The sequence below is a fragment of the Pyxicephalus adspersus genome, chromosome 8, assembly GCF_032062135.1.
Source record: "Pyxicephalus adspersus chromosome 8, UCB_Pads_2.0, whole genome shotgun sequence".
Taxonomy (NCBI): Eukaryota; Metazoa; Chordata; class Amphibia; order Anura; family Pyxicephalidae; genus Pyxicephalus; species Pyxicephalus adspersus.
In genome coordinates this window covers 44,361,419-44,385,510 of record NC_092865.1, presented here as the reverse complement: position 1 = coordinate 44,385,510, position 24,092 = coordinate 44,361,419, and the positions used below count along the sequence as shown (strand labels likewise).

Here is a 24,092-nt window from a genome sequence, read left to right as displayed (position 1 = left end):
CCAAGCTGGGGAGCCCCAATTAGAAGTACAGAACCTAATCCTGAGATGAATGATCCAATTGCTGAGGGGTTTCACTCCCCAGGTGAGTCTGCCCAAAGAGGGGGTTGTTGGGATTTTATTCCTGTAAAATGTACTCTATCATCCAAATTGTAGGTGGGAATGGCTGAAAAGAGACCCCAATGAAAGGGCTGAAGGTCACTTCAGTTGGTGAATTCCCCTCATTTCCTTTATGACAATCATGACAGACAGAAAGTGAGCAGTAATTTCCCCCATAGAGACACATTCACACAATAATGACAGCGGCTCCAGTTGCTCTATTAACAAACAGAATGAACACAATACACATTATATATGTATATATATACATGCCTTACAAAATATTTATGTACTATATATGTATATACATGCCATACACACTATATATGTACATACACACGCCTTACACACTATACATGTACATACACACGCCTTACACACTATACATGTACATACACACGCCTTACACACTATACATGTACATACACACGTCTTACAATCTATATATGTATATACACACGTCTTACAATCTATATATGTATATACACACATCTTACAATCTATATACACCTTACACACGCCTTACAAACTATAGATGTATATACACACACCTTACACACTATACATGTATATATATACATGCCATACACACTATATATGTACATACACACGCCTTACAAACTATATTTGTATATATATATACATGCCATACATATTATATATGTATATACACACTATATATGTACATACACATGCCTTACAAACTTTATTTGTATATATACACACACATGACATACACACTATATATGCATAAACACACGCCTTACACACTATATATGTAAATACATAGGCCCTATACACTGTATATGTATATACACACACCTCACACACTATATATGTATATACACAAGTCTTAAAAACTATATATGTATATACACACGCTTTACACACTATATTTGTATATATACACGCTTTACACACTATATTTGTATATATACATGCTTTACACACTATATTTGTATATATACATGCTTTACACACTATATTTGTATATGTACATGCCATACACACTATATATGTATATACACAAGTCTTAAAAACCATATATGTATATACACACGCCTTATAAACTATATACTCATGTCTTACACACAATATGTGTACATATACATCCCTCACACATTATATATCTATATATACACACACTCTATATGTATATATACACACCTTCCAAACTATAAAAGTACACAATATACACATCTTGACACTATATTATTATAAAATGTTCAGCCTGAGGTAACAACTTTCACTCACTCTGTCGCTTGCCTGCAAACCTTTTTATTTTCTCTTGGCGGCGATCTCCTCCTCTTCCCTTTTGATTCGTCCCCAGACGCAAGCTCGCCTTACAGCCAATGAGAGAAGACGTTTTCTGCCTAACGACGTAGTGACGCAGCGACGCACTTTGTCTAACTAGAACCGCGGTAAAAACAAATCGGTCGGTGAGGGGATTCGGAGAGATTGGGGAGATGCCAATTCGGGCCCTGTGTACCATCTGCTCTGACTACTTCGACCACCATAGGGATGTGGCAGCTATCAACTGCGGGCACACCTTCCACCAACACTGGTATTTCATAATACGCCACCTGTATTTGCACTACTGTACCCCCTCCTCCATATACTACACTCATCCATGACTTATAATATACCCCTACCCGATAACACTTCACCCATGATTGATCAATGCATTATTGTACCCCTCCTCTGCCAACAACACCCCCATGGCTGTACTATGGGGGCACCTTCATAAATTCTGGTCCCCCTCATATGAAGGTTGATTTCACTTCCCATGACATCCCAGTGATGGGTGGAGGCAAAGCTCTTCTGTGTCCCCATTGAGACATTAACATCACTTCCTGGTCTGTCAGAGGTTTCTCCCCATTGGGGTCACATGCAGCAAAAAAACACGAGTTTATGTCTCTTTCTTACTCCACCCCAAACTAGAGAGAGGTTTTGGTTGGTGCTGAGCATTGGGTGAATGTTTTCAACGTAAGATTTACTGTGTACTGACCCTCCCCCTTCTCCTCCCCAGTCTGCAGCAATGGTTCAGCTCCGCTCCGAGCCGCACGTGTCCGCAATGCCGGGTTCAGGTAAATATGATGGGGACAATATTTTTGTTTACGGGGGGGGGTCAATTTTTCTTTTTACACTAGTGCTCAACCCAGATATTTTTTTTTTAAAGCACCCAGCTAAGAGGGTCTATGTACAACACTGTACAAGGAGGTTAGACTTGTCATAGCTTCGCCCACTGCTTTTTTTCTGATTCTGTGATCTTGGTGCTGTTAGTGGCAGCCTATTGCCCCCAGGGTCAGACAGGCCGGCCCCAGTGCTATGTGGGTCATATGTGTTACACCTGGGGGCCACTAGGCCCTAGCAGTACATTTCTCCTGTTTTGGATGGCCTGGCAAAGATCAGAACTGCTGAGGGGATTTTACTAGAGGGCTCCATTAGGGAGATTCCCCTGACTTCCTGTTCTGGTTTAATCAGACAGGATCTGAAGGAAGTATGTGCAGTCTGTAATCAGAGTGACAGGTGAGATTCTGTACAACTTTTTTTTGTCTTCTTGCAGGTCAGCAACCGGCAGATAATCCACAAACTCTTCTTTGATGTCGGCCTGGAGGAGGACTCAACGCTCGATGCCGAGTCACTGAAGGTGAGGGTGGATTTATGGCTCTACATGCAAAATGTGAATAAAAAGAGAGAATAGTAAAAAGGCAATCAAATTATGTAAATGAGAAATGATTTTGATATGATAACAGATCTTTATTTTACTGTTGTCCTTCCTGGGGTAGGGGCAGAGTTACCTGTGGGTGGGGTTACCATGGGTGTGCTCATATCTTAGCGTAGTTGCCTGTTTATGGATTCACCTGTGGGTGGTGTTGTCTGTGGGCAGAATTACCTCTGGATCATCACTTCTTCATCTGTAAACCTTACCTTACCGCAACAACCAATCAGAGTGTTGCTGGCATTCTTCTTGCAGAACTGAGAGCTACCTATCAGCTGTATTACCTGGGATAATGGCAGCTCTGCGTGATATCCTTCTAACCCAATTCTTATTTTATTGCAGAATGAAGTTGACAGAATAAAGGCGAGTCTACACGTAAAAGGTGGGTCCAGGAATCAGCCATTACATCTAAAACCGATGATTGTGTTCAACCCCAACTACTGAACACCTTACAGAGCAAAAAGTTGGGCTCACTGTGGCAGGGGCAGACACAAACTACGGGGGGAAATCTCCCCATTGTGGGAGGGGCAGAGACCCAAACTACTGGAGGAAATCTCCCTGTTTTGGAATGGATTCTGTTCTCTTGTTAATTTTCATCTTTTTAACATATTGATTATTAGAGAAGGAGAAACGGGAATGTCAGAACTTGGTGGACTCCCTCAGGGAGATGCTGGATGTGCGGAACGTCACTATAGAATGTCTGGAGAAGAAGATTGGAGACTTCGAGATGCTTTGCTCCTCACTGAAGGTACTGAGGACGGTGTGGGATGCTTTGCCTTATTTTTTGGTGTCTGTATTGCATTTAATTTTTGTTCTTTTTTTGTCTTAGAAACAAATGAAATTTTTTGACCTGCAGCAAATTGAGGCCAAAGCTGCTAAGGATGAAGCCCGCAAACTGCGTAACAAACTGCGTTCTCTTGAAAGGTCAGTTGCATGGAGTGGCAGGCTGTGGGGCATAGTTCTCCCCAGAGGTTTTTAGCCGGTTGCTCCGCCCGGCTGCTTTGAATACCCCGCCCAGCTCTCGGCAGCTCTCATCCTCGGATGCACGGATCTCAGTGAGGCTGCTCTGTGCCATCCATTCAGAGGATTGCTGCCGATGAGAGGTGAGCACACAGCTCAGCCTTCATGTGAAGAAGACACAGGCAGCCCTGCCCCCATCTCATAGCACGAGCTCCGATTTCCGCCTCTGAAATGTATCCACTGCTAAGAGCTGTGTATAAAGTCTGCATGTCATTCTGCATCCTCACAGCTCTCTGTGTACAAACCTCCATATCTCGTAAACTGTATGTCACAATGACCTGTAATTTTCAGGGTGTACAGTGGACCCTCATAGATACTAGTTATTACAATTTCAGCCCCCCAGCTTTAAAGAATTTCAAGATATGGGGGTCACAAATGTAAAAAGTTATGAAAATTGAACTTTGGGATTGCTGTTTCAGAGGAAAATGCAACTAGGAGTCCTATATTGAAAGAGCAAATTGGGGACCCCGGAGCCACTAACATAGCAAGGAGCATTGGGGTGGGGCCCCTAAATATATACCTACCTGTCACAAATCTATACGGTTACTGGATACCCATGGCATAAACAACTGGGAGCACTAAATTTGCCGTGTTTTGCCACACACCCTTTTTTACCACCCGGCTACAGCTTCCTACCACCCGGCTGAAAAAAATTTCTGGGGAGAACACTGCTGTGGGGTATTGATATTAATCATCGGTTCTGACATCCTCATCCTTTTTTCAGCATTGAAGTTCTGTTGCAGTCCCGACGCCATGAGGTGGAGGAAATGGTTCGGGATATGGGGTCTGGACCGTCTGCAGTGGAGCAGCTAGCAATATACTGCGTGTCATTGAAGAAGTAAGCCAAATAATTTCAATTCATATTTAAGGTCTTTCACTTTCAGCTGTCTTCTAAGATTTCTTTAGTTTTTTGGGTGTCCTTTGCTGCACAGAATCATGCAACCTTTCTGTGTAGGAATTGAAATGTTGTAGGTTTGCTTGTCCTGACAGTAAGTGTTCTCAGGACATCAGATTGAAAAGGAGATTCCCAGTGGTGGTGAGGGGTTGTCACAAATTCTAGTTTCGGGGGACTGGACTACTGACATGCTTTGGTTTTAATATGAATTAAAGTGCTCAGACTCCAGGACATTTACGATAAATGTTATTTCTATTGATTCTGGAAACACACTTAGGATTTTGTGCGCCAGAGTCTGAGAAAAATTCATGAAATTGAGAGTATAGAATGGGGTCACCTATAGATCACACACAGAGGAGATCAGTACTGTACCTATTAGTTGCCAGAAAATCCCAAAAATTTTGACATGAATCTACATTCGTGCTCAAAACTTTCTGAAAAAAGTTGAAATATAAAATCTAAATACTCTGCAGCCTGACCTATGTATCGTGTTTTGTCTGTATAGAATAATTTAAACTCTTTGACATGCGTTTTCAGATGTTCTCTATGTCTTTGTGCACTAGACTACCATATAATTGGCCATCACACCCAATGTAAAAGTGCACATTGGATTCTTTTACCTTTTTATTCCTAACTCTGGATATCAATGATACAAAACTTTATTGTCCCTCTCTGCTGGGAACACTTGCCATTAACAATGATAGAACTGAGCAATCCCTCTGCAGTTCATACCTCAGTGAGCTGCGTGGAGTCTCCTCAGCTGGAACTTAGTAATGTTGTATATTTCACCTTATTTCATTGTCAGAGATTCTCAGTGTAAACCATTGTGGACCTTCCAATGTTTCTTCTCCTGGGGGGTCTAATAAATATAAAGAGTAATACCTCTGTGCAGGATGCAATGTCCATCTGTTATACAATTGGAGTATTTAGGGGGAGACGGGGGCTCCACTTTATATAAACAGTTTATATTATCTGGTTTTGGCTGACCTCTGATAAAACACTCGTGTCTGGCACTTGTAGGGTCACTGGGGTCACCAGAGACTTGTTTAAATAAATAATTTATATTAGAGCACTCACATCCCTTTCCCATACACTGGAGCGGAAACAAGGTGAGCGGGAGGGAAAAGGTTATAATTAGGATTTTTATCATTAACCCCCGTTCTCCTTCCTCAGAGAATATGAAAACCTGAAGGAAGCTCGCAAAGCATCAGCAGATATGACTGAGAAACTGAAGAAAGAATTGTTTGCTGCAAACCACAAGGTCCTTTTTTTTTTTTATTCCTCTTTTGTTTTTGATCAATAAACCTCTGTGTTACATTTCTCACTTAACCTGAAACCAGCTGTGATTTTTCAGCTAATATACTTCAGACATTCCTGTTTTTTTTGGGTGTTCTGTACACTGCAGGTGATCAAACCTCCTTTAAAGAGACATCATGCTTGTGTAATTGGCTCACTTCTGTTCCCTTATTACGTAACTTGACCATGAAGACTCTCCCACACATAAAACAAGAAGTGAGGAGGTGCCTTCTTAAGTTCTCACAGATAAAACCAGGACTCTCTGGGCTTGATTTTCTTTCTTTTTTTCATGCTTTTTGTTTTATGGCTACTGTTTTAAAATAACTTTTCTGTTCACAAAATGACCTCACAATATTATCCTGTTTTTACTTACTGAAAAATCTATAACCTTTTTATAGTCACAAATTGCCTGATGCGGAAAGTTGAATTTTTTTATCTGTTGAATTCTACCTACCAACATTTTCCCCTGGCTGACCTTGGCTTGCCTTCTTTCCATTGTGGGTCCTGCTGCAATCTCTTCCCCAGGTGAATGATTCACCTGGCTATTCACATGAGCCAAAAGAAATGTGATTCTTCAGACTGGGCCACCTTTTTTCAATTGCTTAACGTTTTCACATGCCAATTGCGGGCACTTTCAGTGATTGACAGGGGTCAGCATGAACATTCTTTCTGAGCCTTTTCTTTCATTGCTGGCTTTAAGTATTTCAGCAATTTGTGTTGCAATTGTTCTTCTGTTGCCTCAGACCAGACAGGTATGAATTAAATTTACCATCAAATTTTTAATATCTGTGTCTGCAACCCCCAAGGATATTTTTTTTTCTTCTCAGGCCCAGAAAGGAGAGATGGAGCTGCAGAAAATTAAGGAAGAGCTTGGAGCCTCTCAGAAGGAGCTGCAAAATGCTGATAAGGAAATTATGGTAAGATATGATTGGTTCGAGAAATGCAGACATCTACAGTAAACAGAAAATTTGAAGTAGAACTAAACGTGCTGATTCAACGGTTTCTAAAAACTGTGTAAAATGTGTAAATGTAAAAACTGTGTGAAAAATGTTCAAGGCTCACCTCTGATGATAAGCACATTGTGACTGTTATGTTGGCTTTGGACTGAATTTACAATGCCTTTCAATGCCTTGTGTTATAGCTGATCACATGTGCAGGATTTTTAGCCTCTTTTTAAATATAAGACAACACCATCATCAGCTGTAAAAGATAGAAGGGTTTAACTATATTGTGTGTCTGTGTATTATTCATGTTGGGGTAATGGGATGGGGGGGTCCCCTCTTTGTTATTGCAGCAACTCATTTCACTGATGGCTAATCTTTCTGTTATGGTTTTAGAATTATCTCCAAGAGTCTTTATGTTGCAGGTTTTACATGTGGCTTCTTTGGTTTTGATGGCAGGTTGGCTGCCATGTTCTGGTTTTAGCCTTTTGCTCAGGATCAGTTTATTTCTGTGTTCCTGTAACAGAGGAACTATTTAGAGCTATACATTTTTTTAAAAGGTTACAGTTCCTCATACAGATCTGATGCACACTCACGATATGGCTACTTTTTTTGTTGAGATATTGCTACATTTTATGTTGAATGTTTCCTTTTTATTCAGAGCCTGAAGAAAAGGGTTGAATTCTTGCAAAAAACACTGAGCACTCCAACTGCAACTAATGAAGCACTCAGTCGTCTGATATTTGAGAGGTTTGTTAGCAGTCCTTTTTTCTAATTAAGAAATATTTTCATTTTGTAATGTATACATAATGCACCATCTAATATTTACCGCGCACTCTGTAGACAATATTATGGTACCCTGTCTGTTATCTGTTTGTCATCAATCATGTTATATATCCTTAGCCCTGCTCCTGTTGGACTAGAGAGGCCCAAACTCCGCCCACCAATGCTAGGTGACGATATCAACCTGGATATCACTTTTGATATTGACACCCCAGAACCAAACCCACCCAAACCAGTAGTTGCACCCTTCAAAAAGTTGAAGCTCGATAATGGAAAGTAAGTAATGGTGCTTTGTATGTCTGTGATTAGGTTTAGTTGGGATTTTATTTCATCTTTTTAATTCATTTTTTTCTAACAGTTCACCTGTGAAAAGCCTAATGAAAAATATGCTTCATGAGTCTAAAACCTTTAAGGTGAGCAGCCTGGTAAGATGACTACTCTTCCCAATTCACAGAGCCAACATAACATCAAAAAATGAGAACTAAGAATTTGGTCTCACTAAATAAAAAGATCCTTATCCTAAATATGTCGTGAACTGAGCATGTTGTTCATAGCATAATCTGTTGTTTGTTGGAATGTAAAGATCTTGTTCCTTTTTGAGTGTTTGTTTTACACAAATGTGTGTGCATATAAATGTCTACTCTATGTCTCTATTATTAAAGTCAATAGCTAATACTTTTACTCAGTACTTTAGGGTTGCAAATATTAACAGTGGGTCAGGAGTAAGTTAGTTGTTGAGTGACAACTTTCATGAAAATAAAAATGGCAACTGTTTTTATGAATGTTACTTATTAACATATTTTTTCTTAATTCTGATTTTGAAAGGGCTAAAAAATTGTATCAAAAACAATATAGGCATTTTAAAGCAGTGGTAGAAAAAAAGGAAATGTTTGTCATCAGCACATCAGTCTTTCTGCTCTGATTTGTGTGATCAGAATTTTAGTAAATTAAATTATTTGTAGTAAAAATAACAAATGTTGCACATGGTCCTTTGTGGGTCATACATTAGTAAATGACCTCTTTGTGTACCCAGAGTTTACCAGGTCAGATAAATGTTGATGAAGAAGATGAACCAATGTTGCCATCATTTATAAAGAACTCTCTGCTACGTAAGAAACCAATCGGGAGTATGCTGCCTGCCCAGCAGAACACAGGAGTGGTGAGCACCTCCAATTCACATACATCAGCTGGTTCCAATGTGTTCCATCACCCGGATGACTGAAAAATAGGAGTTTCTGTAATAGTGATTGACTGGAAACACAATCTGTAAATTCTTGTGTAATCTTTAACATGGTAATGTCACTTCAAAACCATAAGGGGTTAAGGGTAAGCAGGGTAAACAAAAACCCTGCCTAACCTTCAAGGTACAACCTGTTATAGGGTGACAACTCTGTTAATGTCCCCAAATTGTAGTTCTGCAGTTCTGTAGTTGTCATGTGAGGTTTTAATAGAAACTTTATTAGTTACAGTTCACTGTTGTTGTTTTTATTTAAAAAGGCAAGTGCCTAAAACACAGAGCAACCCAAACATCTTCCAGGTAAGTCTTTATATCTACTGTAAAAATGATAATTATCAAATGAAACCTAGGTCATGGCAAAGCTAAGCATCCATCAGCTTTACCATCCTCCTTTAGAGCATATTTCCTATTGCTACAGTAAAGGTTCTCTTTATACTTGGCGAGTGAGCCATAACAAAAATGCCTTTTTTTTTTACATTCATTGCAGAAGATTTGTTAACTTTTTGTCTTCCGCTTTTAGGTTAGAACAGGGTTTGATGGTCTGGGAGGACGGACAAAATTCATTCAGCCTGTATCCTTCTACCACCAAGATTTGAGTTTGTTTCTGCAGTGTAGAGACTGCCGTATAGGAGGGGTGCTGGGTGTGAGGTGCTGGGATGAAGGAAGAATGTATGTGACCTGATATGAGGCGGTGGAGATGTCGCAATAGTGGAAATTGTATGTGAAGTGTGGAGGAAGAGAACATGGGTGACGTCCAATGTGGAGGAGTAGAATGTACGTGATATGAGATATGGAGGGGAAGGATGTGATATGAAATGTGGAACAAATGATAGATTCTACTATATTTTTTTTACTTTGTTACAGTAGCTAGAATTGGTTCTTAAAGCAGAACTAAACTGAAAAAAAAAGAGTCACGCTTATCTTAATTCCGCAGATCCCTCGATCACGCTGGAGCCACGGGTCCCATGCAGTCCTGGGATTCCCCATCTGGAAGCGCCAGGCGCTGCAATCTTGGGTCGTCTTCTTCTGGCTATGCCAGCCGATATTTCACTGCTCAGGTGAAAGATCAGATGACCTAGCCTGCTGTAATGAGGGGGGAAAATGTATTCATTCAGTGTTTTCCTCAGCCCCTTTTAGCTGGGCACACCCCCGGCACTTTTGACTAAACACCCAGCTGTTTTTGGGTGGTTACTGCAGTGTTGGGTTACAATACAGGGGCTGCCCCCCTCCTAAAATTTCTTACCACCCAGCTTAAAAAAATTTCTCAGTTGAACACTGCCCCTAGTGAAGGAAAATGCACCTTCTGTGCATGTGCAGAAGGAGCAGCCAGAAGCGTCTCGGGATGTGTGTCTTGGGTATCCTGGAAGGCTCTGTGCACCCTTTCTGTTTTGATATAAAAGGGCCGTCTACCTTTTTAACAAAAGTAAAATTTTTGAGTTTAGGTCCACTTTAAATATGAAAACTTCAAGAGACAATGTTTTTAACACTGATTTTTGTACTTGCACCACATTTATAATGCAGGTCCTTCTTTATTGGGGTTCTGTAGCATAGCTAGATGGATTTCTGTAATGTTTTGATTTGAAAAGTGCATAAGTTTTATCTCTGTGTGATCTCCTTAACTAGCTCTTTAGAGCACAATGACAGAAATACGCCCTCTCCCTCCGAAGCTGAAACGAAAGAAGGTGAACCGGCCAATGGCCTCCTCCTCCAGCACTTCCAATCAGCCACGGTTGGAGGACTTCTTGAAGTGATGTTCTAATCTGTCACATCTCTGGACTGCTGTAATGGTTCATTGTTAAATTGCAGTGCTGTGTATCTGAGGGCCAATTCAACCTACATTCTAGGACAAGGGGGTAATTAGAAGGTGACACATAATATCTCCCTCTTATGTTCTCTGATGAGGTTTGTCATACTTGGCTGGGCAGGAGATATCTCTCCTTGTATTACACACTGGGAACTTAACATTCTTATGTGCCATTTTCCTATATGGTGTATAAAGGATGTGGTGTACAGGGGGTGTTATGCTCCAATAAAGAACCAGCCATGGCATATTCGCTGAGTGATCATCATGGTGTATATAGGGAGCTTGCCGTGCTGATTCGCCTTCATGGTTTGCATAAAGAGCTATGCATGTGTGTTGATTGGCCCCTTATGGTATCCATTAAAAGCAAGCCATATGTTGTATGTGGGTTGGTCCTGTTGGTATCAGGGGAGAGGCTGCCATGGTCTGGGTACCATTTGGCCCTCGGGTATCTTAATCAACACAGACATTTTGCCATTCCCTTTGCAATGTTTTTTTTAAATTTAAATTACAATTTACCACAGAAACTTTGTGTCATTCATTTTTTAGTTGTGTGTGTAATCTGAAAGAGTTGGAAGCCCTTCCAGTATTGTATTGCTGTCCCCTGCTGTGGAGAATAATTTTCTTTTATCCTTCTTCACCCACAACGTGCGCCGTGGATCATCGCTTCTCAAATCCAAAAACACAGATCACTGGGTTAAACTGAGTGAATCACCCCAGTGGGGACACAGCAGTACAAAACTGAGGAGGGGTCCAACTGCTCCACACCACACACAAATTATTTGACTGTCGATGCACTTTAACAATTTTTTTTATGTTTGGAACAAGCTGTAAGATTTGTGATGAATGAGTAAAATATTCTGTGCAAATAAATGTGCATACATGTGTGAGATTTGGAGACAATCCTTTTATTTATTTTGTTCTTACAATACCCTGGGAAGAGGGGTAAGAGGTCCTGTAACCAAAAACTTCATAGAGAGGTGAGGCTGAGAAGGTGGGCAGATTTAGGGTGATAATATACCTAAAGAAAGACTTGTAGCAGTTGAGGTCAGCTGACAGGGTAGAATTGCTTTTGAATGGAGGTGTTTGTAATCCAGTGACACAAAGCAGCAGCGTGGTTGGTTTTGTTGTTGTTGTTTACATGTGAAGTTTGATCCATACTGGACCTCAGCTGCCTCACATAAGGATCATCAGATTGCTATGGGGTTCTAACAATTTCAGACCAATAGATGTGGTCTGTATTCTAAACACCACTTCTCTGCCATGACCACAAAGTGAAATTCTTCTCTCCTGGTACCGGATGACAGTGCTGCTCCTTTATACAGCAGAGCTCAGATTACAGCGACTTCTGTTCTCAGAATATCAAACCAGCCAGAAAACGAACACGCAGAAAAGGATCAGATCCACTGCTACATGCACGGATGGTGCCTGCGTGGGTTGGACTCGACAGGTCAGTGCATAGGGAAATATTGTGTTATGGATTGTTCACAGCTTCAGCACTGCCATCTCCCTACCATACTCCCCACCTACCACTTGTACACTGTGTGATAAGATACAAATGGATGATAAAGAAAGAGAAGGTTTATTATTTAACACACTAAATCTTTTTTATTTATACAAATGTGTATTAAATTACATTACTGGTGCCAGTTTTCTTTAACACTTCCTCCCATTTTTCTTCCGACTAACCTAGGCATAGCTACAGATCTGTGGTCAAGTTCCATGTACTGCTGTGGTCAGGTAATTGCTGACACCCTGTAAAGGGTAATGTTATTTAACCAATATGAATAAGTATTATATGGTAAAATAGTAATGCCATTCACCATGTCTCCTATTATCAGGGAAGAAAGATTGCAGAATTTAGGGTACTTTAGCAAAGCATTATTGAATTACCTATGTGGTGCTTTGCTCACTTTGTGATAAATCTTGTAATCCATGCACACATGGATTCCCTGTGTGAGTGCCATTCATAGCTAGGATGGAAAAAATCTATTAAGTGAGAGCAACAGCTTGTGTAGGATAAAACAAAAATGTCATTTATTAAAAAGAAACAGGTTTGGTTTTCCATGAGCAGTTATTTCTCATTCACATGCAGTGATATATTGTTCCTGATAGAGTTAGAGGATATCCCTTGGGGTTTACCACTGGTTTACATGAAGGATATTTCAGTTGGTGGTAAAGGTTGGGGGGGGGGGGTGTACAGAGCTGAAATTAACCCTACTGGGCGAGCTGTTTTTGGAGCTGAGGGTCGTAGTAGTGCTGACTATCTTTTCTTAGCAGTTTCTGCAGCCGGTGCCAGAAGTGTCTGTGTGCTCTGGGGTTCCTTGGCCAGATCAAAAATGTTTTTGGGCAAATTCTCTTTCTGGTCAATAAATATCGAGACATTTTCATTGTTTGATCAAGAATCACAAGAACCACCACATCTCTTTTCTCATCCAATAATCTCTGATGGGACATTAAAAAGGCATGACAGAGAAGCCCAGTATTAAATCCTTCATGATCCAGAATAAACACTGTTCTCTTGCTTTTATAAATAGCTTCATATAGGTTCTCAATGCTTGATTTTCCAGCAAGCCAATCTCTGTCTTCCAGGCACAGGTTAAATCGGCCCGTGCTTTCCAACTGCACCAGAAGCTCATTGTAGACCCAGTCTGTTACAGCATCATCATTTGTATTAAACACTACAAAGGCATCGTATTCCTCTGAGGGCCCGGGTAACTTGGAGTATGGACGTATGAATGCCACAAGCACCTGGCTCAGGTACCACAAATCCCATGAGAAAAGTTTCCACGTTAGGGAGACCACCAACAATCCAATCACCAGAAGAGCTGAACATACAAAGCAAGTTTGGCCATACAAATCCTGGCATGACTCTGGGTTCATAGAAGGCAGCAACTTCCCTCTCATGCTGTCTGGGGAATCACAGATCACATCTGTGGAGAGCCTGGGAACTACAATCCTTGTCTCCATCAGGAACTGGATGAACCAACTGGTATGACAAGAACAATCAAAAGGGTTTTTCCTCACGTCCAAGTGTTGTAAAGTTTGGAGGAGCTGCTTTGGGAAACTGTTCACATTAATGGTTTGAATGCGGTTTTTGGATAGGAATAAATCTTTGAGGTTCAGATAGGATTCAAAAAATTCTTTGCTTACAGAAGTGATTTTGTTTGATTTCAGGTTTAAGGAGGTGATCTTGCTTCTCAAGCTTGTGCTGTAAAGACATGTCAGGGAGTTATGACTGAGATCCAAGTAGGTAAGATTTACAAGATGGATGATTTTCTCCCAGTGGAAGGAATAAAGATCATTGTGGGAGATGATGAGCGTTTCAAGTGATACAGGAAAATATTCCAAAACTTCAACTGGGATGACCGTCAGCTTATTGTAGCTGATGTCCAGTAATTTCAGACGGGTCAGGTTGGTGAACATTGTGAAATACGCCTGTTTACCATATTCCCACAAGTTCACCAGTTGGTTTTTCCTGAAAAAAAGTCTCTCCAGTGAAGGGTTTTTAAGTTCTTTTGTTACACGCAAGCCAATCATGTTGTGGTTTAGGTTGAGTTCGATCAGATTTGTGAGATTCTCCAAGAAATTAAGCCTGTGGGTTACTCCTTTCAGCATGAACTGATACTCATTATGAGCCAGATTTAATATTCGGAGGTTCGGCAGTTCACTAAAAGCAAAGTAATGGTACAAATCAAATCTGTTGTATGAGAGATCCAAATGAAGCAGCGACTTCAGATTCCCGAACTGATCCCCATCCAGCCGTTGGTTGATGTAATTGTAGCTAATGTTCAGCCATTCAATGTCTTCCATTCCCACAAAGTTATCTGAGTGCAGAGCCATCAGATTATTAAAGGATAAATCAACAGACCGCTTATAGTGCCAGCAGTCTGTGGATCCTTTCTTAGAGTTCCCATATATCACATTCCTGTCATGTTGGAGCTCTATCAAGCCAGAAACATTATCCTTATATCGATGGGAAAAAGAAGCCGGCAATTCATTTGTTCTTTTTTCACAGGTTTTTTGAAAAGAAATCAGATTTCCTGCTAAATCCACTCTACGCACTCGCTTATTTAACCATATCATGCTGAGGTTTGCTTTTTGTATAAAGTTTTTGCCGAGATTAATTTCTTTCAGGTTTGGCAGATTGAGCAGAGGTTGGATGCCGGAATCCAGAATATTGAAGTAGTATCCCATCAAGAAGATCTGTTGGAGAGACTTCATAGCAGTGGCAATCGGGTTTATAACTAATCTCTCATGTATGTATTCATATGGGCCAAGGTTAAAACTCAGGTCCAAGGTTTTCAAGTTTGGTAATTTTGAGAAAAATGTCTCCTTTGCAAAATCAAGACGGTTATCAGATAAATCCAAATGGGTCAAAGTGCTTAGCCCCTGAAACAGAGAACTGTTCATGGTGGGAAGTGAGTTTCCTCTCAGGTTGAGGTCGGTGAGGTTGGTGAGACAGTCGAAAGCTCCCAGTCCAAGCTGCAGGGCACTGTTGTTTTGGCAGGGAAAGCAAGGCTGGGCGATGTAGTCACACCACTGGCAATTCAACTGCAAATCCAGTTTCTGCAGCTTGCTGAGGTAGCACAGGTCCTCTTTGTCAATCTTCCAGATCCTATTTTCTGCTAGATATAATTCTAAGAGAGAGGCAGGAAGGTTTCTAGGGAAGGAACTTATGTTATTAAAGGAAAGCCCCAGTATTTCCATTGAGGTTATATTTCCTAGGGCTCCTTCTGAAATACTGAACTCCTGCTCACACGTGTTCTGGTAATAACAGTTTGATCCCATTTGTAAAGATATCAGTTTTGTTAATCCAGCAAAATCCAGCTCTGTCAGCGTGTAAATATGATTGAGATTAAGATTTAGGTATTTAATGTTTTTGGGGAGGAAAGGCACTGTGGTCAGGCTGTTCCCACTCAGGTCCAGATCTTCTAGAAGCTTCAGCTTTACCAATGTCTTTGGTTCAATACTCAGACTGCACTTTTTTTTGTCCGGTCTCAGGTTTGTGGGCCGGCAGTTCATGCTTATATTTATCTTTTTCAGATTTGGCACTCCAGCAAAAGTTCTCTTGGTTAGATCTCTCAGTTTATTTAATGACAGGTCCAATTCAATGACTCGATCTGATATGATGGGAGGAACGTGCTTCAGGGGACGGCCACTACATTCCACTACCGTGGCATTTTTTTCATCATCACAAGGGAGAAACTTTGGGAAGATGCAGAGTGAGGCAGAAACCCCAAAAATCAACACTAGAGCCAATCTTGGAAAAAATCCATTGTCCTTTAAAAGGGAAATAGAAAAATGAGACAAGGATATTACACGTTATTTGCATATATAAACAGTGTTGAACCCAGATTTTTTTAAGCCACGTGGGAAGAAATTGTAGGTCTGTGGCAGCCCCTGTATTGTGACTCTTTAGACTCGTACTCTTCAGTAACCACCCAAAAACAGTTGAACGGTTACCGAAAAGTAGGTGGTGTGCCCGGCTAAAAGGGGCTGGGGAGAACACTGTAAAAAGATTAGAATAAAGTATGCTCTATATTTCCCCTGCTGATCACAGGTTGTTGCTGTCAGTTGTAGCTAGCATTCCCACAAGGGGGTCCTTGGGACCTGATATTACCTCAAGGGTTCCTCAGGGTAAAAAGATTGAGGGGCTGTTGTAAAAGGTCTGCCCTCTGTTTTCCTGCCACACAACATTACACACTGCCTTTATCTGCTCCTCATGTCAGTAGATGCACAGGTACAAATATGTTGTATTGTCTGACCCCCCTCATGGGAGAGAAATTAGAACGACTGACCTATGAAGGGACTTTCATAAATGCACCACTGAGCTCAGCAGAGAGAACAATGACAGAAGCATGTTCCATATCCCACTGTCAACTGTTTTCTCTTTGCTGGATTGAGGAAGTAACTTTTTTCATGATGTTGACACTGGGAATACCATGTGAATCTGAAAGTGTTTGTTATGATCTCTTGTAAAGCCAACATGAAAAAAACTTTATTTGATAATTTGGTCAGTTTAAACAAAAAAAAAGAACAACAAATAAAGCCAAATGTTCTAGAAACTTAATTTTTAAAAGCATTCACATTGATTCGTTTTTTTTTAGCTTCACACTAACAGATTAAGGTTTCGCTCACCACCCACCTGGTTCCTGGGACTACCAGTCCCACCTCATGTATACACAGGGTTTCCACATTGATGCAAGGAAAATGTGGAGTGTCACCTATTATTCTTACCACTTTGGTGTTACATAATGACATCTGATTGACCCCTCCCACCGGGTGAATTCATAGGAGGAAACAAGCTGTAGTGCAGTGTTCAAGTGTATCAATCACTTCTTTATTCTGCTCACTGATTAACCTTATTGTTTCCAGAATTTGCTTGTTCAAAGTTGGGATGGATCGGTAATCACTGGAATAGTAAAGCAGATTTCTAGATGTTGCTTTTTGCACTGAAGCTGCAATTATCACTTAACAAAATTGTCACCTTTAAAATGCTGAAGTAAAACATTCAGGGTGTCCTTAGAATACAGAGGGTTCACAATCCCTTCCAGCTTCTGTCATGGTCGTACGAGTGTGAATGATTGGATTGCTGCCTCTCTCTGTAGTTCTTGTCATTGGCTTCCTTTTTCATTTTACCTTGGAATCAAATTCATCTCCTTTGCTTTGCCTTCAAATCCCCCCACAGCTCTTCTCCCACCTACCTACCTGATACACAAGTCCCTCCACTTACTTTTCTGACCTGATAGAAAAATCCCCCCTTAGCCAATCTCTTCGCTCCTCCAATGACCTACTAATGACTTTCTCACTCATAACCTCGTCACGCATGGTTCCAAGACTTTTCTAGAGCTGCCCAGACTTTCTAGAATGGTCTTCCTCATCCTATTCGGCTTGCTTCTACTTTCTTCTCATTTAAAGAACCCTTAAAACCCAACACTTCAACCTCAGCTATCAATCTTCTATCTCTTAAACCCTCACTACTTACCCACCATTTAATATCCCTCTCCTATTGTATGCTACTTCCCCCTCCTCTTAGATTGTAAACTCTTTGGGGCAGGGTACTCTCCTCCTTCTGTGTCACTGTCTGTATCTGTCATTTACAACTCTTGCAACTATATAATCCTGTTAATAGTAATAATTGGATTATGGTGTCTGTGGATATAAGTGTGGGATTAGGTTCCTATGTAATGTACAGTGCTGGGTAATATGTTGGTGCTATATAAATACCATTTAATAATAATAATAATCCTGACACATTACACTGGATTGGATGAGCTACTAAACTTCTCCAGCATCACAGAACAAGTCCAGCTCAATGTGACAAAAATGGGATCTGCCATGACCTGGAGACAGGAAAACCTTTGCAGAGATATTCAGGATCAGCCAATCCAATCTCTACCAAACAGCTTTATATCTGGCCTTGGATCGTTAATCCTTGTGTTCATTCTACAATCATAATGATATAAAGGATCTATCTTTCATTAATTTAATTGTCAGGTCAATAATTATGTTTGCACTTCATAATTTTCAAATTTTTTTTTTTTTTTTAGGTTTGAAAAGAGAAACCAAGAGATGGTGACTGAAGTAAATAATTATTTGCACGTGCAGGACTACTATGAGGTTATTTGAGGTCATTGGGGATTTTTAGGGTTGTGGGAAGAGTGTGAATAAAGAATTAGACTCTTGCAGGTAAATATCTTGCGCGTGATTGGCTTTGTTTAGACGGGTCTAATTTACATTACATTTTCTGCATCTCAGTATTCATCTTCTAATGTGATGTTTGCCTCTCCCAAGTATGATCAGCACTGTGATGTTCGGTGGCTTCATTGTCACATTGAGCTCTATTCATAAAACAGGGAATCTGACATTCCCTGGTATTGATAAATGACTACCATTGAAACACATGGACCTTGAAGACCTTGAAGATTCCCATGAGGGAATGTCTGATTCCCTAAGAGACCATTGTATTACCTGGCTGATGCCACACCCCAAAAAAACACAGGTAGGTATATCGGCTTTCTCCTAGAAATCGGCTGTGATAATGGCATCGATGCAGGGACATTAGAGTGTGAGCCCCTTCAAAGCACAGTCACATGACTATAAACTTTGTACTGCGCTGCAGAATATGTCAGCCCTATATAAATATAAGAAAATAACTGACTATCCTAAATATCACGCTTGATATGTGAAGGAGCACTTACCATTCTTGCTAGGTCAGCCGGTACCGTGAATATGGCTGAATCAAGGATGGGGCTCCGAGTTCCTCACTACAATGTTCTCCTTTCAGTTCTGCTATCTATTTTTGCTGTTTCACATTCATACTCAAAATATTATTACCCACATTTTCAGTGATGCATGACCAATTCAGTTAAAACCTATACTATAGTGAAGTTCTCAGGATTTTATGGGTCACAACATGACTATGCGCCTTTAAAACAGACTTGAGAAATGTATAAAAACTAGTTTAGCAGTTCTGTATTTAAAAATGGTAAATAAATTATATGAATAGCTAATGTTTTTTAAACTTTTTTTCCTGTAATCCTAGTCCAGAAGCACCAGGAACCAATTAGGGCTCTGATGCATAAACATGTGCTAGCCCTGAACATGCTGACAAGGAGAAAGAGCAGAACGATGCCTCATCAGTGTGCTGTTTCTCGGGACCAATCAGCAGACAAGGGTGCTGATTGTATCTCATTCTTTTTTTTTTATCATGTGCATTGTCTCAGACACACATACTGTCTGTACCCCAAGTATATAAATATTAAATCCAATTTCTTCTGGACCCCACAAAGATCCTGTTCGCCTCTTGCCAGTCTATATGTGACCTGGGTTTGTGCAGCATGGTGACAGAGAACATGGTGAATGCACGGGGGCACCGCACTCAAATATGGGAATCTACCATGGTATTATGTTGGATTATGCCTCATAATAATAATTTATAATCCCATCTACATATTCTGCAGAAAAAAAGGCAGAGCAGGTAATTGATGTAATGTGACCCTCCCCAATCTATGCAGGTGCCGTGAATAAATACAAGACAAATACTTTGTTAGGTAAGTACAATGATAAGAATACCAGTGTCATCAGACAGAGTATAAGGAGCTGTGATGTCACATGTGTGTAATATGTGTCCCAACTTGTTCTGTGTTTACTATTGTAGATCCCCGACAACTGGGCCAGTGTCAGAGCAAAGTGTTGTTAGTTACCAGCAAAGAGAAGAGGAGGAGGCTGCACACAGGACAGGTAGGAGCTGGGTGTATTGTACTACTATGTAAAATATATAACATATTGAGTGTATAGGATCCAAAATACTGAACAGAAAACATAATGAACATATTGTAATGTGTAACAAGATGATTCTATTATGACATACTGTCTATACAAGTTATAACTGAGTAACTGTATATATAATATACCCTCTATACAAGATATAACATAGTAACTATATAAATATATAATATACCAACTACCGGTATATAGGATCCAATATTCCAACCATATAACATACTGACTATACAAGATGTAACATAGTAACTATAAATAAAACATACTGGGTGTATTGGATCCAACATTTTGAAGAGATAACATAGTGACTTTATAATGTGTAACAAAATGATTCTATTATGACATGCTGACTATACAAGATATAACATAGTAACTATATATATAACATACCAACTACCGGTATATATGATCGAACCATATTTTTTCACACATACTGACTGTACATTATATATAACAGAGTAACTATATGTGTATATATATATATATATATATATATATATATATAAATATAAAACAAACTGGGTTTATAAGATGCAACATTCTGTACAGATATCAGATAGTGACCATATAATGAGTAACAGGAGGATTTTATTGTATATACCATACTAACTACCGTATATAAGATATGATAACTGTATACATAATATATAACATACGCACTATATATTATATTATTATTATTGTTTGTTATTAATAATATTAATAATAAAAAGAAGAAACAGTATTGATATAGCTCCAACATATTATGCAGTGCTGTACATTAAATGTACTGCAAATTACAGTATTGGTTGTACTGGAGCCATCATTCAAAACAGATAACATGGTGACCATATAAACAAAAGGATTATATTGTATATACCATAACAACTATATAAGATATAAAATAATAATTCTATGTTGTATAGAATATATTGGCCGTATAGGATCCAACATTCCAACCATATCACTATACATTATATATGATATAGATTATGATATAAGATATAACATAGTAAATATGTTGTATATAACTGACCATATATATTCTGACCATATACCAGGGTGACCATATAATATATAACATACTGGCTATACATGAGATAACATTCTAATATAACACACGCAACCATATAAAGTATATATAGCACAGTGACTATCTGATCCAGAGCTTCTCAGCCAGGGTTTCTCCAGGGGGCGCTGGGGGTTCCTTGAGCAATGAGCAGTTTGCGCCTCTCAGGTAAGTTTTTAGGTGACAACAATGATGTTTTTGGCTATCTGTAAGGGTGACATTCTTCCCACTGGCCAGCAAAGTAAGAAACTTTCTTCCCATTGACCACCACAATAATGTACTATGAGCTGTGAAAGGGGCTCTCGTACCAGCTATAGAAGGGGTTCCCTGGGACCTTAAAGTTATTTCCAAGGTTCCCCTCATGTTATAAAGGTTGAGAAACACTCTAGTATAATATATACTCAATATGCAATGTATACCATACCAGCTATAGAGGATCCAACGTTCTGGTCATATGTAAAACATACTGACTATAGAGGATTCTGATCATACAGCGTCCTCCCTATATTTTATATATAACATTACAGCTGTAAAATATTTAGTGCCTCTGTTGTAAATAACAAGACCCTACACACTTATTATACTCCAGTGCTGATATAATGTCACCATACCGGTTATATAATAGATTATTGATTGTGTGCCTGGCACTGGATCACCGATCATCTCTTTGACATGGCACAGACACAACAGTTCGTTGACTGATCCAACACGGAATCATTAGGTTTTTATTTGGTCTTTATGGCAATGGAAACTGACTGATAATGCGATTATCACTGCCCAATATCGAAATTGCTAATTTTCTAGCAGGAGAAATCATTGCTGATAGCAGGGGATTGGCAGCAGAAGTTATTTATCATTGTGAACTGTCACACGTGTCGGTGGGCGGTAGAGTCGCAGTGATATCTATTTAATTTTAGCCAATCATTTGTGCTACAGAACTTGAGCTGATTGGGGGAGAGAGCAGACAGGCAGAGAGATAAGCTCATCTGTCTGCTGCTTCACCTTTCATCATCCAATTACGGGATGGTGTGTGACAGAGCTATGTAAATCTCAGACCTGGATGAACAGAAATTCAAAGCTTTCATCAGGTAACTTCCAGTCATCTTGCGTCTTTTCTCTTTTATCTCCTGATGTCTCCTTTATGTCTTTACAGGTGAAAACCTCAAAGATCTGCGCTGGAAAGACACCCAATTCTTCACCCTGAGCGACCACACATACAGAGCCATGGGGTCACCAACCCCCATGCTTCTGTGTCTCACCCTCCTGCTCATCCCTGAGGCTTGGGGACAAGGTACAGTCTGAATTCTCAAATCTGTGTCACCAATTATTGTTTTGTCTGTTGCAATTTCTGTGCAGGTTAGTGCAAGAAAGGAGAAGGCAGGGTGTAGAGAAGGTGCAGGGAGCAGAGATTGTGCAGGAAGGGAGAAGGCAGAGAGGGAAGACAGATGAAGGTATTTATGCGTTCCATAAAAATATATTTAATGATTATTTGAAAAAAATGTGTTTTGTATCCCTTTCTTAAGTTCTGAAATAAAATGATCTAATGTATAAAATATATACTATATGTTTTATCAGCTATTATTTATTACAAGCCTGTAGTTCCTCTATACAAGGACCGGGCTGTAGTTGATGGCAGGGGTGAGTTTTTGTACAGCCAGAGCCAACCAATCAGATATTTCCCCTCCTCCCCTTCCCCCGATGAATGGTTTACAATAAATATGAACTGTGATGTGCTGGTCGGACTTTCCATATTGGGGTTCATGTCAATATTCCCCCCTAATTTTGTGTCTTCTGTTTGTAGCAGAATTCCTCTTCTTGCCGGGCACAGTGTCTATTCCAGAAAGTTCTCCCATCGGCACCTCCGTCTATAACTTCACCCTGTTTAACTGCACCAGCATCAACCCCACCGTCACCATCACCAGCGTCATTCCCCCAGCAACTTACTTCAACACCCCAACGCAGACCGTCACTGGCTCGGACTACAATCTAGAGGTGAGGTTGGTGCCAGGAGAAATCGATACCCCCTGGGTGCACAGAGAATGACGTTCATTCAGTGTGCTCCATTGTTGACATGTATGTAAGGGTGTCCTTGCCCACGCACAGAGTCCTCATACATGTCTGCATGTGTGGGTTGGTACTAACGGGGTATGCTACACCATTGGAAAAGAGCATGGTCAATCACAGTTTCAGTGTCTGTGTCACGTGTGTCCCATTTGGGAGACTTTCTCTTACCTGCTTTTGGTACAGAAACTGAAGAAAAATCTTCCCAGTGTGAATTTGCCCCCTACTGCTCCACCCAGAACTGGGAAAGAGAAATATAAACCTTATTGGCGCCTCGGCATGGCCAAAAACGTGTGATGGTGTCACTGGTATGACCTCATTGCAGTCTGTTTTTTTAGATCACACTCAGTAGCACAGCGACTCTGAATGCACAAATGGTGAATGAATACATCCTGGAGATCACCGCTGTGTGTGGCAGTAGTACCATCACCAATCAGCTGTTTGTCAAAATCATAGATGACCTCCGGGAGCCACAGTGTGAGCCTAAGTTCTCCAGCCAAGGTAAGAGGGATGGTGCCAAATGCTGTGCCTCGTATAATGTGATCACACAGGACCAGTAAGAGTGGAAACTGATCACAGGACACTTCTGAGAGTTCTCCCATTCATATTAATAGGAGTCACACTGTAGTCACCCAACAACAACAATAGTTGCTTCAAATAAATGGTATGAAGAACGGGTGACAGACCACACACCTTCCTGACTGCTCCAAGGGTCCCATAGTTGAGGGAAAAAGCCTTTTCAGTTCAGTCCCCTAAAACAATTATATAGTGAATTATAGTGAATCTGGAAATCTATACAATAGAAACACAGAAAACATTACTGAGATAAAAACACATCACTTACTGATTTTTGTAAAATACGTTCACCCTTCAATCCACATCAACCACAGGGACTCCTGGGAGA

At 40.2% G+C, this 24,092-nt stretch overlaps 3 protein-coding genes across 3 annotated transcripts in view; 2 read left to right on the top strand and 1 right to left on the bottom strand.

Annotated features, from left to right (window-relative positions):
* The first annotated feature begins 1,471 nt into the window (after positions 1 to 1,471).
* On the top strand, positions 1,472 to 11,681 carry TRAIP (TRAF interacting protein). Its single transcript, XM_072420311.1, has 15 exons — positions 1,472 to 1,660; positions 2,126 to 2,183; positions 2,663 to 2,746; positions 3,161 to 3,200; positions 3,439 to 3,566; positions 3,648 to 3,742; positions 4,563 to 4,676; positions 5,907 to 5,994; positions 6,857 to 6,946; positions 7,632 to 7,720; positions 7,874 to 8,029; positions 8,112 to 8,166; positions 8,787 to 8,912; positions 9,511 to 9,561; positions 10,622 to 11,681. The coding sequence occupies exons 1-15, from the start codon at positions 1,563 to 1,565 to the stop codon at positions 10,739 to 10,741; spliced, it is 1,392 nt and encodes a 463-aa protein (XP_072276412.1). The 5' UTR covers positions 1,472 to 1,562; the 3' UTR covers positions 10,742 to 11,681.
* Positions 11,682 to 12,809: 1,128 nt separating this feature from the next.
* LOC140336882 (toll-like receptor 7) lies at positions 12,810 to 19,046 on the bottom strand. The gene is made up of 2 exons (XM_072420303.1): positions 18,996 to 19,046; positions 12,810 to 16,074 (listed from the first exon to the last, which is right to left on the bottom strand). The coding sequence occupies exons 1-2, from the start codon at positions 18,996 to 18,998 to the stop codon at positions 13,009 to 13,011; spliced, it is 3,069 nt and encodes a 1,022-aa protein (XP_072276404.1). The 5' UTR covers positions 18,999 to 19,046; the 3' UTR covers positions 12,810 to 13,008.
* A 306-nt stretch (positions 19,047 to 19,352) lies between these two features.
* The window catches only part of CDHR4 (cadherin related family member 4), a 17,673-nt gene continuing 12,933 nt past the window's right edge, over positions 19,353 to 24,092 (top strand). The window contains 4 exon segments of the mRNA XM_072420304.1: positions 19,353 to 20,037; positions 22,281 to 22,418; positions 22,929 to 23,119; positions 23,527 to 23,689. Of these exon segments, the coding sequence (XP_072276405.1) occupies positions 19,902 to 20,037; positions 22,281 to 22,418; positions 22,929 to 23,119; positions 23,527 to 23,689 (628 nt within the window). The 5' untranslated portion in view covers positions 19,353 to 19,901.

What these genes read in the sequence shown, in the direction of transcription:
- TRAIP (XM_072420311.1), top strand. Translation starts at nt 1,563, where the DNA reads ATGCCAATTCGGGCCCTGTGTACCATCTGCTCTGACTACTTCGACCAC. An exon ending in CCCAGCAGAACACAGGAGTG is followed by an intron (nt 8,913 to 9,510) that starts GTGAGCACCTCC and finishes TTCCGCTTTTAG; the next exon opens with GTTAGAACAGGGTTTGATGG. An exon ending in GGACAAAATTCATTCAGCCT is followed by an intron (nt 9,562 to 10,621) that starts GTATCCTTCTAC and finishes CTAGCTCTTTAG; the next exon opens with AGCACAATGACAGAAATACG.